The 15,765-nt window shown below is 32.3% G+C and overlaps 1 protein-coding gene across 20 annotated transcripts in view; it reads right to left on the bottom strand.

Annotated features, from left to right (window-relative positions):
• Positions 1 to 15,765, bottom strand: part of LOC145260330 (echinoderm microtubule-associated protein-like 2) — a 488,936-nt gene that overhangs the window by 28,581 nt on the left and 444,590 nt on the right. For all 20 annotated transcript variants that reach the window (XM_080118228.1, XM_080118235.1, XM_080118233.1 and 17 more), the window contains 6 exons: positions 14,539 to 14,638; positions 12,821 to 12,981; positions 8,534 to 8,659; positions 7,627 to 7,758; positions 5,514 to 5,670; positions 2,353 to 2,450 (listed from right to left, as the gene is read on the bottom strand). In XM_080118228.1, the coding sequence (XP_079974354.1) occupies positions 2,353 to 2,450; positions 5,514 to 5,670; positions 7,627 to 7,758; positions 8,534 to 8,659; positions 12,821 to 12,981; positions 14,539 to 14,638 (774 nt within the window). The remainder of the gene's footprint in view (positions 1 to 2,352; positions 2,451 to 5,513; positions 5,671 to 7,626; positions 7,759 to 8,533; positions 8,660 to 12,820; positions 12,982 to 14,538; positions 14,639 to 15,765) is intronic.

The following is a 15,765-nucleotide window of genomic DNA, read 5'->3' as shown; positions in this document are numbered from 1 at the left end:
TATTTCTATCTATTTGCTATTATTTCTATCTATTTACTATTATATAAAAAGGAACTTTGAGTTCGTTCCCTACAGACTCTTCTACAATCTAACATCATAAGAGTTTTTCAGAAGTTTTACCATCGCACAAGTAGAAAGGCCCAGCCTAAAAAATGAACTGTAGATTCTTTTATAAAACAGAGGCACGTTCAAAATGAGTGTTTCGGTTTCGAGCACAACTGAACCATAAAATGACTTTTGCATTTTAAACTAAGTGAAGCCACTATTTACAGTTAATTTTATAAAATCAGCAGTAGATTCTCTACAGTGTAATGTAGACTACAATGTATTGGCGACTAAGTCATTGCGAGGAGACACGTGAAGCTTTTTTTCTGGTACACTGGAGGGGGGTCCCTAACTAAAGCAGGCAATCGATTTGATTAAGAAAAAAAAAAGAAAAAAGTGATTTCATTGATTTAGATAACAAAAATATAGGATAGACAAAAAACAACCGATTTTTATTTTTAATTAAAATTCATCTCGATAATTTTTCCTAATTTTTGGTGAGGATACTTAATGATATGTAATTTCCGCCTGATATGTAATTTTAGTCTGATATTTAAGTATATTGAAGAATTTTTACTTGAAATGCCATTTTCATGTGTCCAATATTATTTAATTGCTCTAACGAGTTATAATTCATAATCACAATAACAAGCCAACCGTCTCAGTTATGTATTTCTTTTGTCCCCCACATCTCACTGTATTGCTTCAACGAATCTTTATCACTTCTAAATGTATTTGTAAGCATTTAGAGAAAGATGACCGACTCAATCATTTTCGTGATCATGCTATAATAATACAACACAAGACAAACGTTTGATGCAAATCAGTTTTTGTGTGCGTGTGAAAGTCACATAGCATAGAAAAAGGGACCCTAAATACTGTCCGTTGCTAGCTGTCTGATTGCATTGATCCCCAGCAATTTTCTCAATTCCAATCTTCTCTTCAGGGATGTACAAGTTGTCAACTTCGTTCAACTGCCTCTTGTAAACTGTCGTAAAACTCATTAACACTTCTAAAACTGACCATAAACTCTAAATATATTGACTGCTGTTGTCTGGTCTTTTGTCAACCACTGATTAACCTTGATTAACAATCCTATTTTAGTTTACTTTTGTGTTCCTTAGTGAACAATTTCCTATACCCTTTTTTTTCTGCAATAAACTTATTTCCTGTTTGTTATAATCTTAATTCCTAACACTTTTTTTTCGGGGTCGGGGAGTAATGTTGTCAATATCACATCTCTTTTCAGCATAATCATCTAATTTACATGTCTGTATCCAGCACAAACACTTATGTAAATTAAATAGCAATATAAATCACTTTATTTTTATATCATCCATAACAATTTTTCAAAGAAAGAAAACAGAAGAAAACGAGATAAAGGAAAGAAAAAAAGAAAAAGGAAATAAAGAAGAGAACAAGAGAGAACAAGGAAAGAAAAAAAAAACGGAAAGAAAAAAAACGGAAAGAAAAAAAAACGGAAAGAAAAAAAAACGGAAAGAAAAAAAAACGGAAAGAAAAAAAAACGGAAAGAAAAAAAACGGAAAGAAAAAAAACGGAAAGAAAAAAAACGGAAAGAAAAAAAACGGAAAGAAAAAAAACGGAAAGAAAAAAAACGGAAAGAAAAAAAACGGAAAGAAAATAAAAAGAAAAAAAAGAAAAAAAAGAAAAAAAAAAAGAAAAAAAAAAGGAAAAAAAAAAGGAAAAAAGAAAAGAAAAAAAAGAAAAAGAAAAAAGGAAAGAAAAAAGGAAAGAAAAAAGGAAAGAAAAAAGGAAAGAAAAAAGGAAAGAAAAAAGGAAAGAAAAAAGGAAAGAAAAAAGGAAAGAAAAAAGGAAAGAAAAAAGGAAAGAAAAAAGGAAAAAGAAAAAAAAAAGAAAAAAAAGAAAAAGAAAAAAAAAAGAAAAAAAAGAAAAAGAAAAAAAAAAAACGAAAAAAAAAAAACGGAAAAAAGAAAAGAAAAAACGGAAAAAAGAAAAGAAAAAACGGGAAAAAGAAAAATCTATCAGTAAACAAATATTTAACTTGCATTAACAAAAGGTTCTTCAGAGTAAAACAGTGATGACATATTTAATATGTTTTACACAATAAATGTGATAAGGATGAAATTGCAAGATAGTGATGAGGCTGATAAAGATGAAGAACAAAAAGAGGGTCAATTAGAATATATAGATATGGTAGTTCAGTTGAACTAGAAGCACTTACAATGGTGAGGGTGGAGTTATCAGATTTATAAATTGCAAGTTTGTATTTTTTTATCATCAAGGTTATGCACAGTGGGATTAAATGCAAAACAACGTCAAACTTACCGTGCATCTGCCAAGTCTGGAATATTTATTTCCTCCTTCCGAGACTTGATAGACATAAATGCTATTATCCCTTGACCCAACAGCCAAATAGTTGCCATCTGCAGGGAAAAGAAAACAATTCGTGAAGTTATTTCATCTATTTGCAAAACCATTTTTGGGTTTGTATTACTGTACACATAGATTCAAAAAAGTTGTCAAAAAACAAATATATAACAAATAAATGTTATCAAAGGCAAGATAAGTTACTTTTCTACCAAACTGGATATATTTTTCGTGTTTTTATTCAATGTAACATGTTTATTCAGCTCGAAAAACATGCAGTGTTTACCGATGTATTGGAAAATTCAAAATGGCGCCCGACTCTCTCTTTAACAGGTTAAGTTTGGGAAAAGGTGTTATAAATAATAAACTAGACAAAATACTATTAAAAAAACACCGTATATATGTCAAATTATGTCACGGTAACATATATGGAGCGAATTTCTAACAGTATTTTGTTTAGTTTATTATTTATAACACCATTTCCCAAACTTACCGTGTTCGGGCGCCATTTTGAATTTTCCTATACATCGGTAAACACTGTATGCTTTTCGAGCTGAATAAACATATTACATTGAATAAAAACACGAAAAATATATCCAGTTTGGTAGAAAAGTAACTTATCTTGCCTTTGATAACATTTATTTGTTATATATTTGTTTTTTGACAACTTTTTTGAATCTATGTGTACAGTAATACAAACCCCCATTTTTATAAAGGATGACCCCCCCCCCCTCCAAACTTTCATCTGTGGAATTGTTAAAAGAAATTCACACATAATCCAACTTTGTTTCATCATCTTTCATACGCATTGAAAAAAAAATTATAATCACTATGTTGATAGGATGATTTATCTGATGTCAACAAGCTAAACAATTCCAACTTTACCTATGAGACTACACAATTTTATTTTTGGAACAATTCATTTTAAAATAAAATTATGTAGTTTCGTCACCTAAAAAAGTCCAATTTTAAGTAAATACAAAACAAATAGTTTATGCCTGACTTGTCCACCAAGTTAAAGCATGAATAGTCAACAGTCTTCGTTTTATTTGTTTAATGATAAACATCTGGAGATAACGCGAAAAATTGTCAGTAACTTTTGAAATGCGATGACTTTCAGGGGTTGTTTAGGGACTATTTTGAAAAACATTATCATTGGTGTAATCCTATAGATAAAATCTGAGGGTCAAGGTCAGGTGAATGTGAAGCCCTTTCATAATCACACCTACGACCGATGCGGTGATTGTCATATCAAAGTGTCCGTGCAATCATTTCAACAAATCATTTGTTCACTCTACTGTCCATTTCTCTCAATACTTTTCGTTTCCTGAAAATTTCTTTATGACCACTAATTAATGCCCAATATTGATCAATGCATAGGTGCACGTCATCGGACATCAATGACCTAACACTTGGACAAATCAGGCACGAACTGAAATTTAACGATGGTTATGATGCTCGCCTATTGTTATAAATGAAGACCATGAACATCACTGGTTTGTCGGTGATTGGATTTAGTGACTTCTCAGATTACTCACCAGGCCAATGCGGGCTTGAAAGTATCAACCACAAGTACAGCCCCCATGGGCAGTAGCTGTGGTTGAAGTGTTGGCTGCCTTCGACTTGCAGAGTGTGTACTTCTTCCTCTCATTCAAACGGAATGTCTCCGCTTACAAAGAGCCTCTGTTGATTGAACCACGCTACTCACATCTGTTCTTTGCTAGCACTCCCCCACAGTTCAATACATATGTCTAAAGCTTTGAGGGACACCTTTAGATTGTCTTTGAAGCGTTACTTCTTGCTCCCTACACGCTTTTTTTTCCACTCGAAAGTTCACCATACAGGAGCTGTTTTGGGAGGTGCTCATCTAATATACACCCAACATGTCCAGTCCAACAAACCTGGCAATTCTGAAGCAACGTGAAGATAGTAGTTTGACACTTTCCAAAGCATCAGTATCATGGATTCCGTCTTGCCATTTGATGTTGATGATTTTTCTGAGACAGGTCATGTGAAAATGATTAATTTTTTTGCATCTCTGGCATAGATAGATGGTTCCAAATATGGTTTAATGGCATAAAAGATTGAAAATTTAATGATTTCATGCTCGTCATTCGCGAGTGTGATGGTCATCTTGTAATACATGAAAAAAAAAACACACACAAAAAAAAAAAAACATTAACATCTTTATTTGATTCAAATTGAAAATTTGAAGAGAATTGTTCACTGAATTCTCAGTCAATCAAAATAAGCCTTCTCTAGTCATTTCAAGCAAAAAATAATTAACCCCTCCTCCCAGCTATTGTCTAATATTGCCATACTCACTGGACCCAGTGGAAATTCCACAGTATTTTAAAGAACAATAAATTTATAAACAAAATAAAAATTCCCTTTTCATAAACTGTTGCAGCAATTTCCAGGACCAATGATCATTGTTCAGGTACAGTATTCATGTACTCATTACTGTTAAATTATTTTTTTCATGTGTTTCATTTTTGTAAACTGTTGCAATTTCTGGGACTATGCTCTTGTTGAAACAAGGTCATTTTTTAATTGAAACTTAATTTGGGACACTAATAATTGATCATGCAATTATCTTTTGCAAAAAAAAAATGCTTATTTTTGCTTAGTTGAAGCTAGTTATCTCCCCTGCATAATCGTTTAACTCCGTTAGCGCCTGTTTATGAAGAATATGAATGGTGCTAAAACCAAACATTTCATCAGAATATTTTGACAGATTACGTAAACTGTTGAAAAGCTGCCAAAATGTTTAGCCAATGAAATCACAGCAGCTGACAATTAGCCAGCACAATAACTTAACATTGGCTAATGTTTTTGTGAAAATAATTTTTCATTAAGCACCTTCTGACAGTTTACATAAACTGCCAACAATAATGTATTTATGTATTTTGCATAAATACCAAAATAATTACTCAACTTTCCCTAATCATACGCTAAGACATTAATCAGAGTTTCAGGCCTTTTAAATTGATCATTATTAGAAGTCAAGATATAATGGCAGTCATCAGTTAATTGCCATAAAAGAGTACGCAACAGCTCAGAGGGATCATGTCTGCATTTGCAACGCAAGCAAAGTAGAAATCTTAGAAAAAACTCACTTGGAGAAAATTGGATGCACTCTAACTGTTCATTACCATCACAGTGGGTGGTAATAATTTCTCTGGTGGTCAAGTCGAGCACTAACCAGCGCCCAGTTTGGGTGCCAATTACGGCTAATTGACCATCCGGGTGGAAGCAACAGCAGTGTGCAGAATCCTAAAAATGAAAAAATGAAAATTATTTCTTAAAAAACACATTTTGTATTTTTTTCGATTCTTATCTTGAATATTTTTTCACGTTTTAGTCTATATAATTTCCAACCTTCTTCAAGTGTATCTTGTCAAACTTGGCAAGATACACTTGTCAGATTTTGAAAGCGAGACCAAAATAGCAATGGCTCAAATGAGCCAATGTTTGATTCTAACTAGATTTAAAAATTATCACTGACTTATTAGCCCCCCCCCCCCCCAAAATAAATAAAAATTCAATCACCTTTATCGTTTACATATTCTATTCAATCCAATACTGTTTTTCAGTAATAGAAATTCAGATAATCACAGTTCATTACAAATGAAGAATTCAAAAAGGTGTTTAGATTTGCTGGGTACATACCTATTCAAAAAATTATTTTCGTTTACAAAGTGCACACCTTATCTCAATAGACAATTATTTACTTGAATTCAGAAATTAAAGAAAAGCATAATTATTCACTGAGATACAATGAATGTTTACAAATTAATTGAAAACTCCAGTATAAATTCTCCATTAAACATTTTTTCCCCATCAGAAAAGAAAATTCAATTGATTTAGCAAAAATTTTTTTTTAAAAATGCGCTTTAAATGCCATGTATAAAACGGGTAATAGAAATTTACACAGAAGAGGTCACAGTAACCTTAAGACCTGTCCAAATTCACCTTGAATTCTTGTATTATTAGTGCATTTATCATCTCAGTTGGAAGTCTATTCCAAGGTCCTGGGCCAGGAGAAAATGGCCCTTCTTTGGTTGGATCGAAATTGGTGAAATAGTTTCTTATAGTGTCTGATAAACTTTTTGGTCCAGGAATGAATAAAGTTTCTGAGACCCATTATAGTGACCGTTGATGAGATTGCAGGCCAAAATGAGATCATTATGCAATTGTTAGTGCTCAAGAGTTACGGTTAAACTTCTTCTGTTGACTTTTATGGGAAGATTCAATAGACTTTGTATTAAAGTTATGTCCTTATGTTTTTATTGGTAAAAATAATTTTAATTTCAAGAATTTACTTTGAAGGAAATTCTGAATGAGAAACTTTTTACACCAAAACGTAGGTAACCAGAGTTATCTATTTTTTTTTTTTTTTTTTTTTTTTCATATAAAAATTTCTATAATTTTTGTGAATTCTAAATTGAATAAAGATTCACAATTGACATTTCTTTGCCGGGGATATCTAATTTGACAATTTCTATACAAAGACTAATGGAATTAGAATTATCATCCATGTATTATTCTTTCTATTTGATAACAATTGCAAACCCCAATTCGGTCCTGTGGTGTTCTTTCATTTTTCCTCTCCTGGCCGTATCATCATCTTTCACATCACCGATTGTGAAGGAGACGATCATGGGTTCACAAACATAAAAAATAAACAACACACAAACTCTGACACATTCCAGAGTTGTCAGTTGCACCGTGTGTGTGTGTGTGTGTGCGTGTGACATTATCGACTCAACACTAAGCTTCACATCCACATCCACTGTTGAAGCTGCATTTATCAGTTGGTTGATCAATTCATTTCTCTATCTTTTCTGAACCACAAATGTCAACCATTGCAAACCAAAGATTGTCCCCAACTGTTAGGAATTATCATAAAATTCATTGACACTCCTAAAATTGCCAATAAATTTTACCTCCATTGTTCAGTCCGTTGTCCTAGTCATCAGTCGTCACACCTTGATTAACAATTCCTTTTGTGCTCCTTTGTGAACAACTTCCTTTGTTCTGCTGATAAACTTATTTCTTCATTTTTTTTAAATTCCTAAAACTTTTAAGATGGGGGAAGAGACGTCAATAGTATCACAATGAAAATATAGACTGCCATTAAATAGAGAGAAAGAGTAGATAAAATTACTGTAATAAAATGAAATTCATTTTAATTGATAAAAATAATTCAATATATAAAAAAAAAATTACATTTATTTCTTTGCTCCAGACAACAGTGTGAGAGAGACTGTCCCACAGGAAAATGTGCTTATCATAACCACAGGTAAGAAATTGGTTCTGCGTTGGATGTGGAAACAATGCCCACAATTCATCGATGTGACCCTAAAAGAAAAAAAAAGTGTAAAATTGAAGGAAATTGTTTTTTGTGCAGCACCAAATACATCCAGACATTTCAATTCATATTTTTTTTTTAGATTATACAACAGAACCCCAGGATACGGCATTAAAAATTAGTAACCGTATACAATACACATGTATATAATCAAATAAAATTATAAATAACACCATAAGGTGGGTCAAATATCATAACCAGGGGTCGGAAAAACATTGTATTCCACATCGTAACTTGAAGAAAAAACAAAAAAAACATATCCTAACGCCACTGTATCCTGGGGTTCTACTGTATTTAAAGCATTTAATACATTTCTATCAGTTTGCATAAATTTTGAGTTAAATCGTTTCAGACAATATTTGCTACGTGACACAATGCTTCATCATATAACAATTATCACTTTTTAGCAATGCTGTGTATCTTGTCTTGTATACAACACGAGAATGAAACATTAAATAACATTAGAGGATGAAAGAGAAAAAGGAAAGGACTACTAATGATTAGGTGAAAAAAAATAAACGTTATAAAGAAAAGCACAAAATAATTTGACTTGAAGATGTGTTTTATTCTCAACTCTAAAGAATTCATGTGATTGAAATAGGAATTAATACCATGAAAAATATCATCTGACCACAAAAAATTCACAATCTTTCACTGAACAAGAAACAAATCATTACTAGAAATAATATTTAATCTTTTTTAAATAAACAAATAAAAAAATTCTGTGTCCAATATGTTTTGTGTATCACTCTTAAAACAACTCACCTGAACAATAGGGTTAAATTTGAGATAGACCGTTCCTTGTAGGATGCAATTTCTAGTTGTTCCTACAAGAATCAAGTTTCCTTTGCCTTGGCTAAGCGTTCGGATGGGTCCAAATTGTTCAGGAATCTAAAATGCAAGAAAAGATTAAACAATTGAAAGGAATTATTTATTGCGAATAGACAAAAAATTTTTTTAAATTGCAACCTAATGTCTCGCATCAAACATTATTTCAAACACTAACTTCAAAAATGTTAAAGGATACAAAAGTATAACACAAACAAAGCAATTTGTACAAATGATAAAAAGTCTAGTTAACTTACTAAATATAGGTCTGGCTTTCTGAGAGGGTCAAATTCAATGTCACAAAACGCAAACGGTCGCCTAGAGGTGATTTTTTTTTTTTTTTTTTTAATGATATCTTCCTAACCTGTTTTAGCTACCCCACCTTACAAATGTGCATTTATTATATAAAAGGCTGAATGTTCAACTAAAGCTTTAAAAAATACACAACAAACCTCTACAAAGTTTTTTTTTTTTTTTTTTTTTTTTTTAAATCAGCATAACCCCCCCCCCAAAAAATAAATTTCAAATTGAAAAATGCTAATTTCAGATTTAATTCGTTTCTTAACTATTGTTATTTCTCTACAAAGAAAAACAGAGATAAACTTAGTTGTAGTAGTGTTCTGAAAGAATCCTTAATTTTATTTGGAATTTTCAGTAGCACTCTGAAGCCCCCCAGCTCCTTTCCACTTTCGAGGTTGGGTTAGTGGGCATGAAAAACTATTTAACATCTATTTTTTATAGCCTTGGGCAATGCAGGGTAGCTCTGCTAGTTCATTATATTTCTGGTTGCATGATGCCCCGACTTTGATACTAGATAGGTACATTTGCTAATAAGACCACATTATTTGCAACATGCAGGCAAACCGAACACACACACACACACACACACATAAGACAATGGCTTAATCCTTAGAAAATGACATCCCGTTTGTAGTTGAATGAGAACATGAATGGATGGTAACATTTAATGCTACTCAGACAAAGCGTCTTCCTTTAATTATAAGAAACCTTTCCAACTATCAATTACCATGACTAGCACTCATTCAAACTCCTCGGCCTAACATTCACAGGCAACATGAATTGAAGTTAATATACAGAAGATATTGACAAGTCTGCTGTAAAGAAAGTGGGTTCATTTTATCAGGTTAGAAAACTTACATCTGCCTGTATTCTACATTTCTATAAAGCTCCCATGCATGGAGTGCTGTTAACACATCTGAACTCATGCACTAATAATTAGTCTCTCCCTCATTTAGATAGCGAGCCCTCCCAATCCCCAATTCAAAATAGGTCATGTGCTGTCTGCTAAGCTTCAGCTCCTGTCCCATCACCACAATGTTTTAAAAATACTTCCATGGAATGTGCTCGGATGAAACTGCTACACTTACATGCCATAAATGTAAAAACTCCTGACAAAGCAAAATCTTACATTTTCATTGTGGAGGACCCCAGATGCAGAAAAACTTTCTACTCTAATAAACTTCTTTCCTACATGCCTTTGAAACTCCCTCCCTACCCCCCCCTCCTCACATGCAAAAATTTACACCCCATTTAGGATGCCCCTTATAAATCTGGCTCTTAATTCACAGTAACTCTTTATGATTATATCTATGCCTTATCTCGGTGTAAAAAAAAAAAAAAAAAAAAAAAAAAAAAAAAAAAAAAAATTGAAAATGAGTTGCAACAGAGCTTTCAAAAAGCACACACGAAAATCTCCCCCAAATTGATAAAATCTCCATTTTTTTGTTTATGGAAATCACTCCAAACAATACATGAAGCCACTTGATGTAAGGAGTTAAAAAAAAAAAAAAATTCAAGGTCAAAAACTTGCCAACGATAAATGGTGATAGATTCTGACTTAGAAAACAGCAATACTTCCCCTTTGTCAGAAATATCGCTCATGGAATGTTAAAACTAAAAGATTAAATAAGAGACATGTGAAAGTAAAAGTATACTCAACATCCACTTTTTACTCTCCAATTTTATTTGTTGAGTCCATTTTAAGGAATATATTTTTCTCCAGATTTTTTTTTTTTTTTTTTATTTGACTGAATCTAAATTTTTTTTTTATGGATATTGCTTGAGACTAAGTGTGAAGCCACTTGATGCAAGGAGCTAACAAGAACAAAGATTATCGCAAAGAAAGGAGATGCCTATTGACCTTAGTCTTGAAAACACCAAGATTAAAAGGTTGGAGGAAAACGGTGAGCAGGAAGAGAGTTCCACAACATTAGAGTTGTAATGCCAAATACTTGTTCACATTTTCAATATTTATTTCAATAGCGTTTCAATAATCATCAACGTGAGCTAGAAACAAATTAGAATTTATTAATTCCTTGTCTAGATTTCACTTTGGCGAGTTGTCAGGGCCCAGGTTTCACTACCTTAGATCATCACAGTAGTACATATTCATTGAAGATCTTCCCTTTGATTGACATATTTGCTTTTCACCTCATTTTCCACTTTCCAAAAATCTGCCCATCCCAATAAGACACTATATATATATCACAAATTCTTGTAGTTAAAAAAGAACATGTCCTGCTTATTAGAAGAATTATAAATTTATGTACAAGAATAATTATATATTATTCAAATGGATATTACTGGAATGGTTTCTGCATGCGATTGAGGGGATATCTTTATTGTGGGTGTTGCAATATTTTTTATATTTAATGGAGATACGTTCCCTCAAAGTTTGGAGATTCTATTTATAAACGCTGCTGATAGAAACTGGCAAATAAAATTCACGTTCTTTCAATCAGAAACCAGAATTGCTCCATAAAAATTAAATCTTTTTAGCATTCCAGCACATAATATTCACAGGTTTGTTCATAACATCCAATCCATGTAAATAAAAATGGTCACTTCATATTCTGGTAATTTAAAAAAAAAAACTATTTCCTTTTATATACAAGGACGCTTAGATCTTTCACCCTTTTAGATATTACACCTTCATATAATTTGAAAAACCAACAGAGGTCCTCTATCCAATTACGGCTGACTGAATGAAAGCATGCTACCTTCATGAAGTAAATAAAGGGTTTCGTTGGAAATTCTGCCCAGATTATAGAGTCGACAGAAACATTTCAGAGTTCGTCAAGATACAACTGAAAAAGGTTGGAGGTTACATTAACCGAAACGTGAAAATAACACTCCAGATGAGAACAATAGTTTGAAGAATCGAAAAATATGAATAACTAATCCTCATCTCAAAAATTCAGAAACAAAATTATTATTTATTGGATTAAAAATTTTTTTTGTTTTCTTTCTCAAATTCAATTGGTTTATGTTATAGAGTTCCAGGAAGGCCATTTCTGGAATTGAAACATAAGACTTATCCAGAATTAAGAACAAGTTGTAACATTGTTCACACAATAGAATTGAATATAATATCGCTACCTCTTCTGAACTATTATAGAAAAGGAACTTTGTGAGTTCGTTCCCTATGGATTTGAAAACGGTTGGGTGGATTTATATGAAATTTCACATGAATGTACTTTGTGCCTGGCAGTGTTCTTAAATAGGTTTTGTATTGGGATGTCTTTGATAAGTATCGATAATTGAAATAATCCAATGATAGAAAGAAAGAGGCGATTTTGACCAAAGTTAACAAAGTTACTACACAAGCTGAAACGCCCAACATAAAATCAACATTGGGTTCTTTGATATGACAAGGGCGCGTTCGAAATGAAGGTTTCTATTTAAAGCACAATTGCACCATGATACTTGACTTTTTAATTTTAAACTTAAATTCAACCCATTATCACAGCACAATTAGTAATGCCAGGAATATAAAAACAGCAGGTTCTTTGATATGACAAGAGCACGTTAGAAATTAATGTTTCTGTTTGGAGCACAGTTGAAGCTTGATACTTGACTTTTGCATTTTAAACTTGAATGCAAGCCATTATATATGAAAAATAATTTTATAAAAACAGTAGGCTCTCTACAGTGCAATGTAGACTATAATATATCGTGAACTTAGTCACTGTAAGAGGCATATGAAGCTTTCTGCAGGTGCATCACGATGGGTCCCCAATTAGAGCAGGCAATCACTTTGATTGAAAAAAATGAGCTAGTTCATTGATTTCAATGACAAAAATATGGGGGTGTGAAACCTTCATTGAGATTATATTATAGCAAATTGAATATTGATTATTTAGAAATTTTCAGTATTTGGACACAAAACATTTTTCATAGAAATTGATTCTGACAAGCACCAACCTCAGTCAAGTTTCCAGTTTGTTTGTAAGAATTTCCATCCCATTCGACAATTCTTCGGTCTTTTCCACCACCAGAAAGGAGGAGGCCATTCTTAAGGACACACAGAGAAAATACTCCTCCTTCATGAGCACCCAAGATCGCTTGGCTTATGCGATTGCCACCTTAACAGAAAAGATATCAATAAAATTCATTATCATTCAATCATGACACAGATTTATTTAACACAATAAAGATTTATATAACATCTTTTATTATACAAAAGTTAAATAAATCGTTTAATAAATTTTTTCATTATTACTATTAGTGACAAAAATTATTTTAAAGAAAACTTGAAAAAATTAATTTTGCTTTAACAACTGATTTATCAATTATTTGTGTTAACCAACAATTAACATAAGTTATCAAGCTTTAAAGTTTGCATAAATATTAATTCTGAGTAAAGTAATCATCTTCAGTCTGGAAACAAACAAAATGGCCTCTTTGGTCAGAATCCATATTTAACGTAACTTTTAAACCTTATAACTTTCATTAAATAATTACATCACAAATGAACAGAAAGCAAAACAAACTGTTTTTGATTAATTTCCAAACTGCATATTCTTCAAAATAATTTCCAAACTGCATATTCTTCAAAATAATTTCCAAACTGCATATTCTTCAAAATAATTTCCAAACTGCATATTCTTCAAAATAATTTCCAAACTGCATATTCTTCAAAATAATTTCCAAACTGCATATTCTTCAAAATAATTTCCAAACTGCATATTCTTCAAAATAATTTCCAAACTGCATATTCTTCAAAATAATTTCCAAACTGCATATTCTTCAAAATAATTTCCAAACCGGATGTCTTTCAAAATAATTTTCCACCATCTTCAACCAAGTGAATAATTTATACAGCCATGAATCGACTCAAAATTTGAATGGTGCACCTTCTCCAAGTGATGTTACCTCAAGTAACAACATGAAGTTGGATACTTGAGTAATTAGATGAATTACTGTCCTGGAATCCATTAAGACCAAGAGACCACAAAAATGACATACTATAACATATTTAAATAGTCAATTGAAGAGAGGAAAATTATGTTCCTAACTTTTTTACTAACTCAGTGTTTGAGATGTAAAGGAGAACTTTAATGGAGTATTCGAATATTTATGCATCTCATGTAAAGATCAAGTGTTAGTCCAAGGAATATATATCTTATACAGAGATCAAGGGCAACCTTGATTTCAGCGAACTTGAAAAAAAATGAGACAAAAAAATTAAAATTCTTTAAATACATTTGTAACTTGCATTATCATATTTTCCTATACATATGCAATAGTTTTATTAACAGTAAAACATCTGATGCTAACAGCAACAAAACCATGAATGGACTGATTGACAAGGACATATCCTCAACTGGTACAAAATGAACAACACTCAAGCAGTGCTAAAGTACAAAAGGTTGAAAAAAGAATTTCGTAAATGAATGTAACGATATAAATTTAAAATCCTCACCATTCTGTTGGTTTTTGTTGAAAACTTGAAAAACCCATTTACTTTCAAAGTTGATATAAAAAATTTAGTCATTCAATTTGACGTTTGTTAAGTTTAAGTTATTTAATTTCAAAGGATATTAAGAGAAGGGGGGGGAATAATATTTATCATAAGAAAGAAAAAAAAAAAAAAAGAGAAAAACATTTGACTGAAGTCAAATGGAAGAAGTCATACAAACCTTTACACCAAACAAATATATTCCCATTGGAATCTCCTGATAATACGTCTCCATTGTCAGCAAACGCCAAACAAAGAATATACTTGGGTTTCTCATGTTTCTGGAAAAAAAAAAAAAAAAATGAACTTACAGTTAAGTGGCTGACGATAGTTAAGTTAAGGGTAGCCTGAAGGCTTACTTTTCATTAGCTGCTACACAGAGTTATAGAGGAGGGAGTTACTCCATTCCCATGACTACTCTACTTGCCTTTGATCCTCCCCTTATAATACTGAGTGCATCAAGTATTTTTTTTTTTTTTTGCTTAGTGTTTAGCATGGCTAGATCAGGAATTGAAACCATTAGTGAACATTTACCATTACACCAGAAAATTGATTTTTCAGAGCCAAAAATCTATAATCTATGCAGATGTTTAAATATTGCACATAGATCCAATTGGACACGTCTTAACACGTGACCGTGTCTCCACACAGTACTTTTCTATAAACAGCCACATGTTTTAAACCCAGCAGAAAAACAACCGCCTGAACACGACTGAGGTTTCAGTAGCAGTAACGCAATGCAACAACATGTAAGATATGGATCCTACATACAAACATTCGATAATACAAACAAAAATCTGTAAATTCGAGAAAAAAAAAAGAAAAAAAAAAAGAAAGTGGTTAAACAGAAACTCTGCATGCTTTTCAACAATATACAAGGTACCTCCAATAAGTTTCCAGACTTTTTTTTATGTAGGTACTTTTATTGATAGTACACACATGAAATGCTAGTCCTCTTCAAAGTAATCTCCTCCAGCTGTAATGCACATGTACCATTCCAACAATTTCTGGGAGGCCCCATGGAAGTCTTCTTGTGTGAGCGTGTCACAACCTCTTTCATTTCCTCAATTGTCTCATAACGACAGCCTCTAAAGTTTTCCTTGAGTTTAGGAAATAACCAAAAGTCACATGGAGCAAGGTCTGGACTATAGGGAGGGTGAGGAACCGTCTTGATGCTCATCTTGATCAAATAGTCTGATCTTCTGAGCACCCTTGGGACAAACTTTGCGCCAATCTTCTGCATCCTCAGTTCCTCACAAATAATTGTGTGTACAGTTCCCACACTGACATCAAGCTGTGCAATTATTGTCTCAATAGACAATGATCCTTAGCCATAAATTATTTAGCCAATTAACTCTGGTTTTCTGATTTCCTTACTCTCCCTCATCTCATCATACCTCACAGATTC

The sequence above is a fragment of the Euprymna scolopes genome, chromosome 36 (assembly GCF_053919585.1).
Source record: "Euprymna scolopes isolate OS-2025 chromosome 36, ASM5391958v1, whole genome shotgun sequence".
NCBI lineage: Eukaryota > Metazoa > Mollusca > Cephalopoda > Sepiida > Sepiolidae > Euprymna > Euprymna scolopes.
This window is presented reverse-complemented; position numbering and strand designations above follow the sequence as displayed.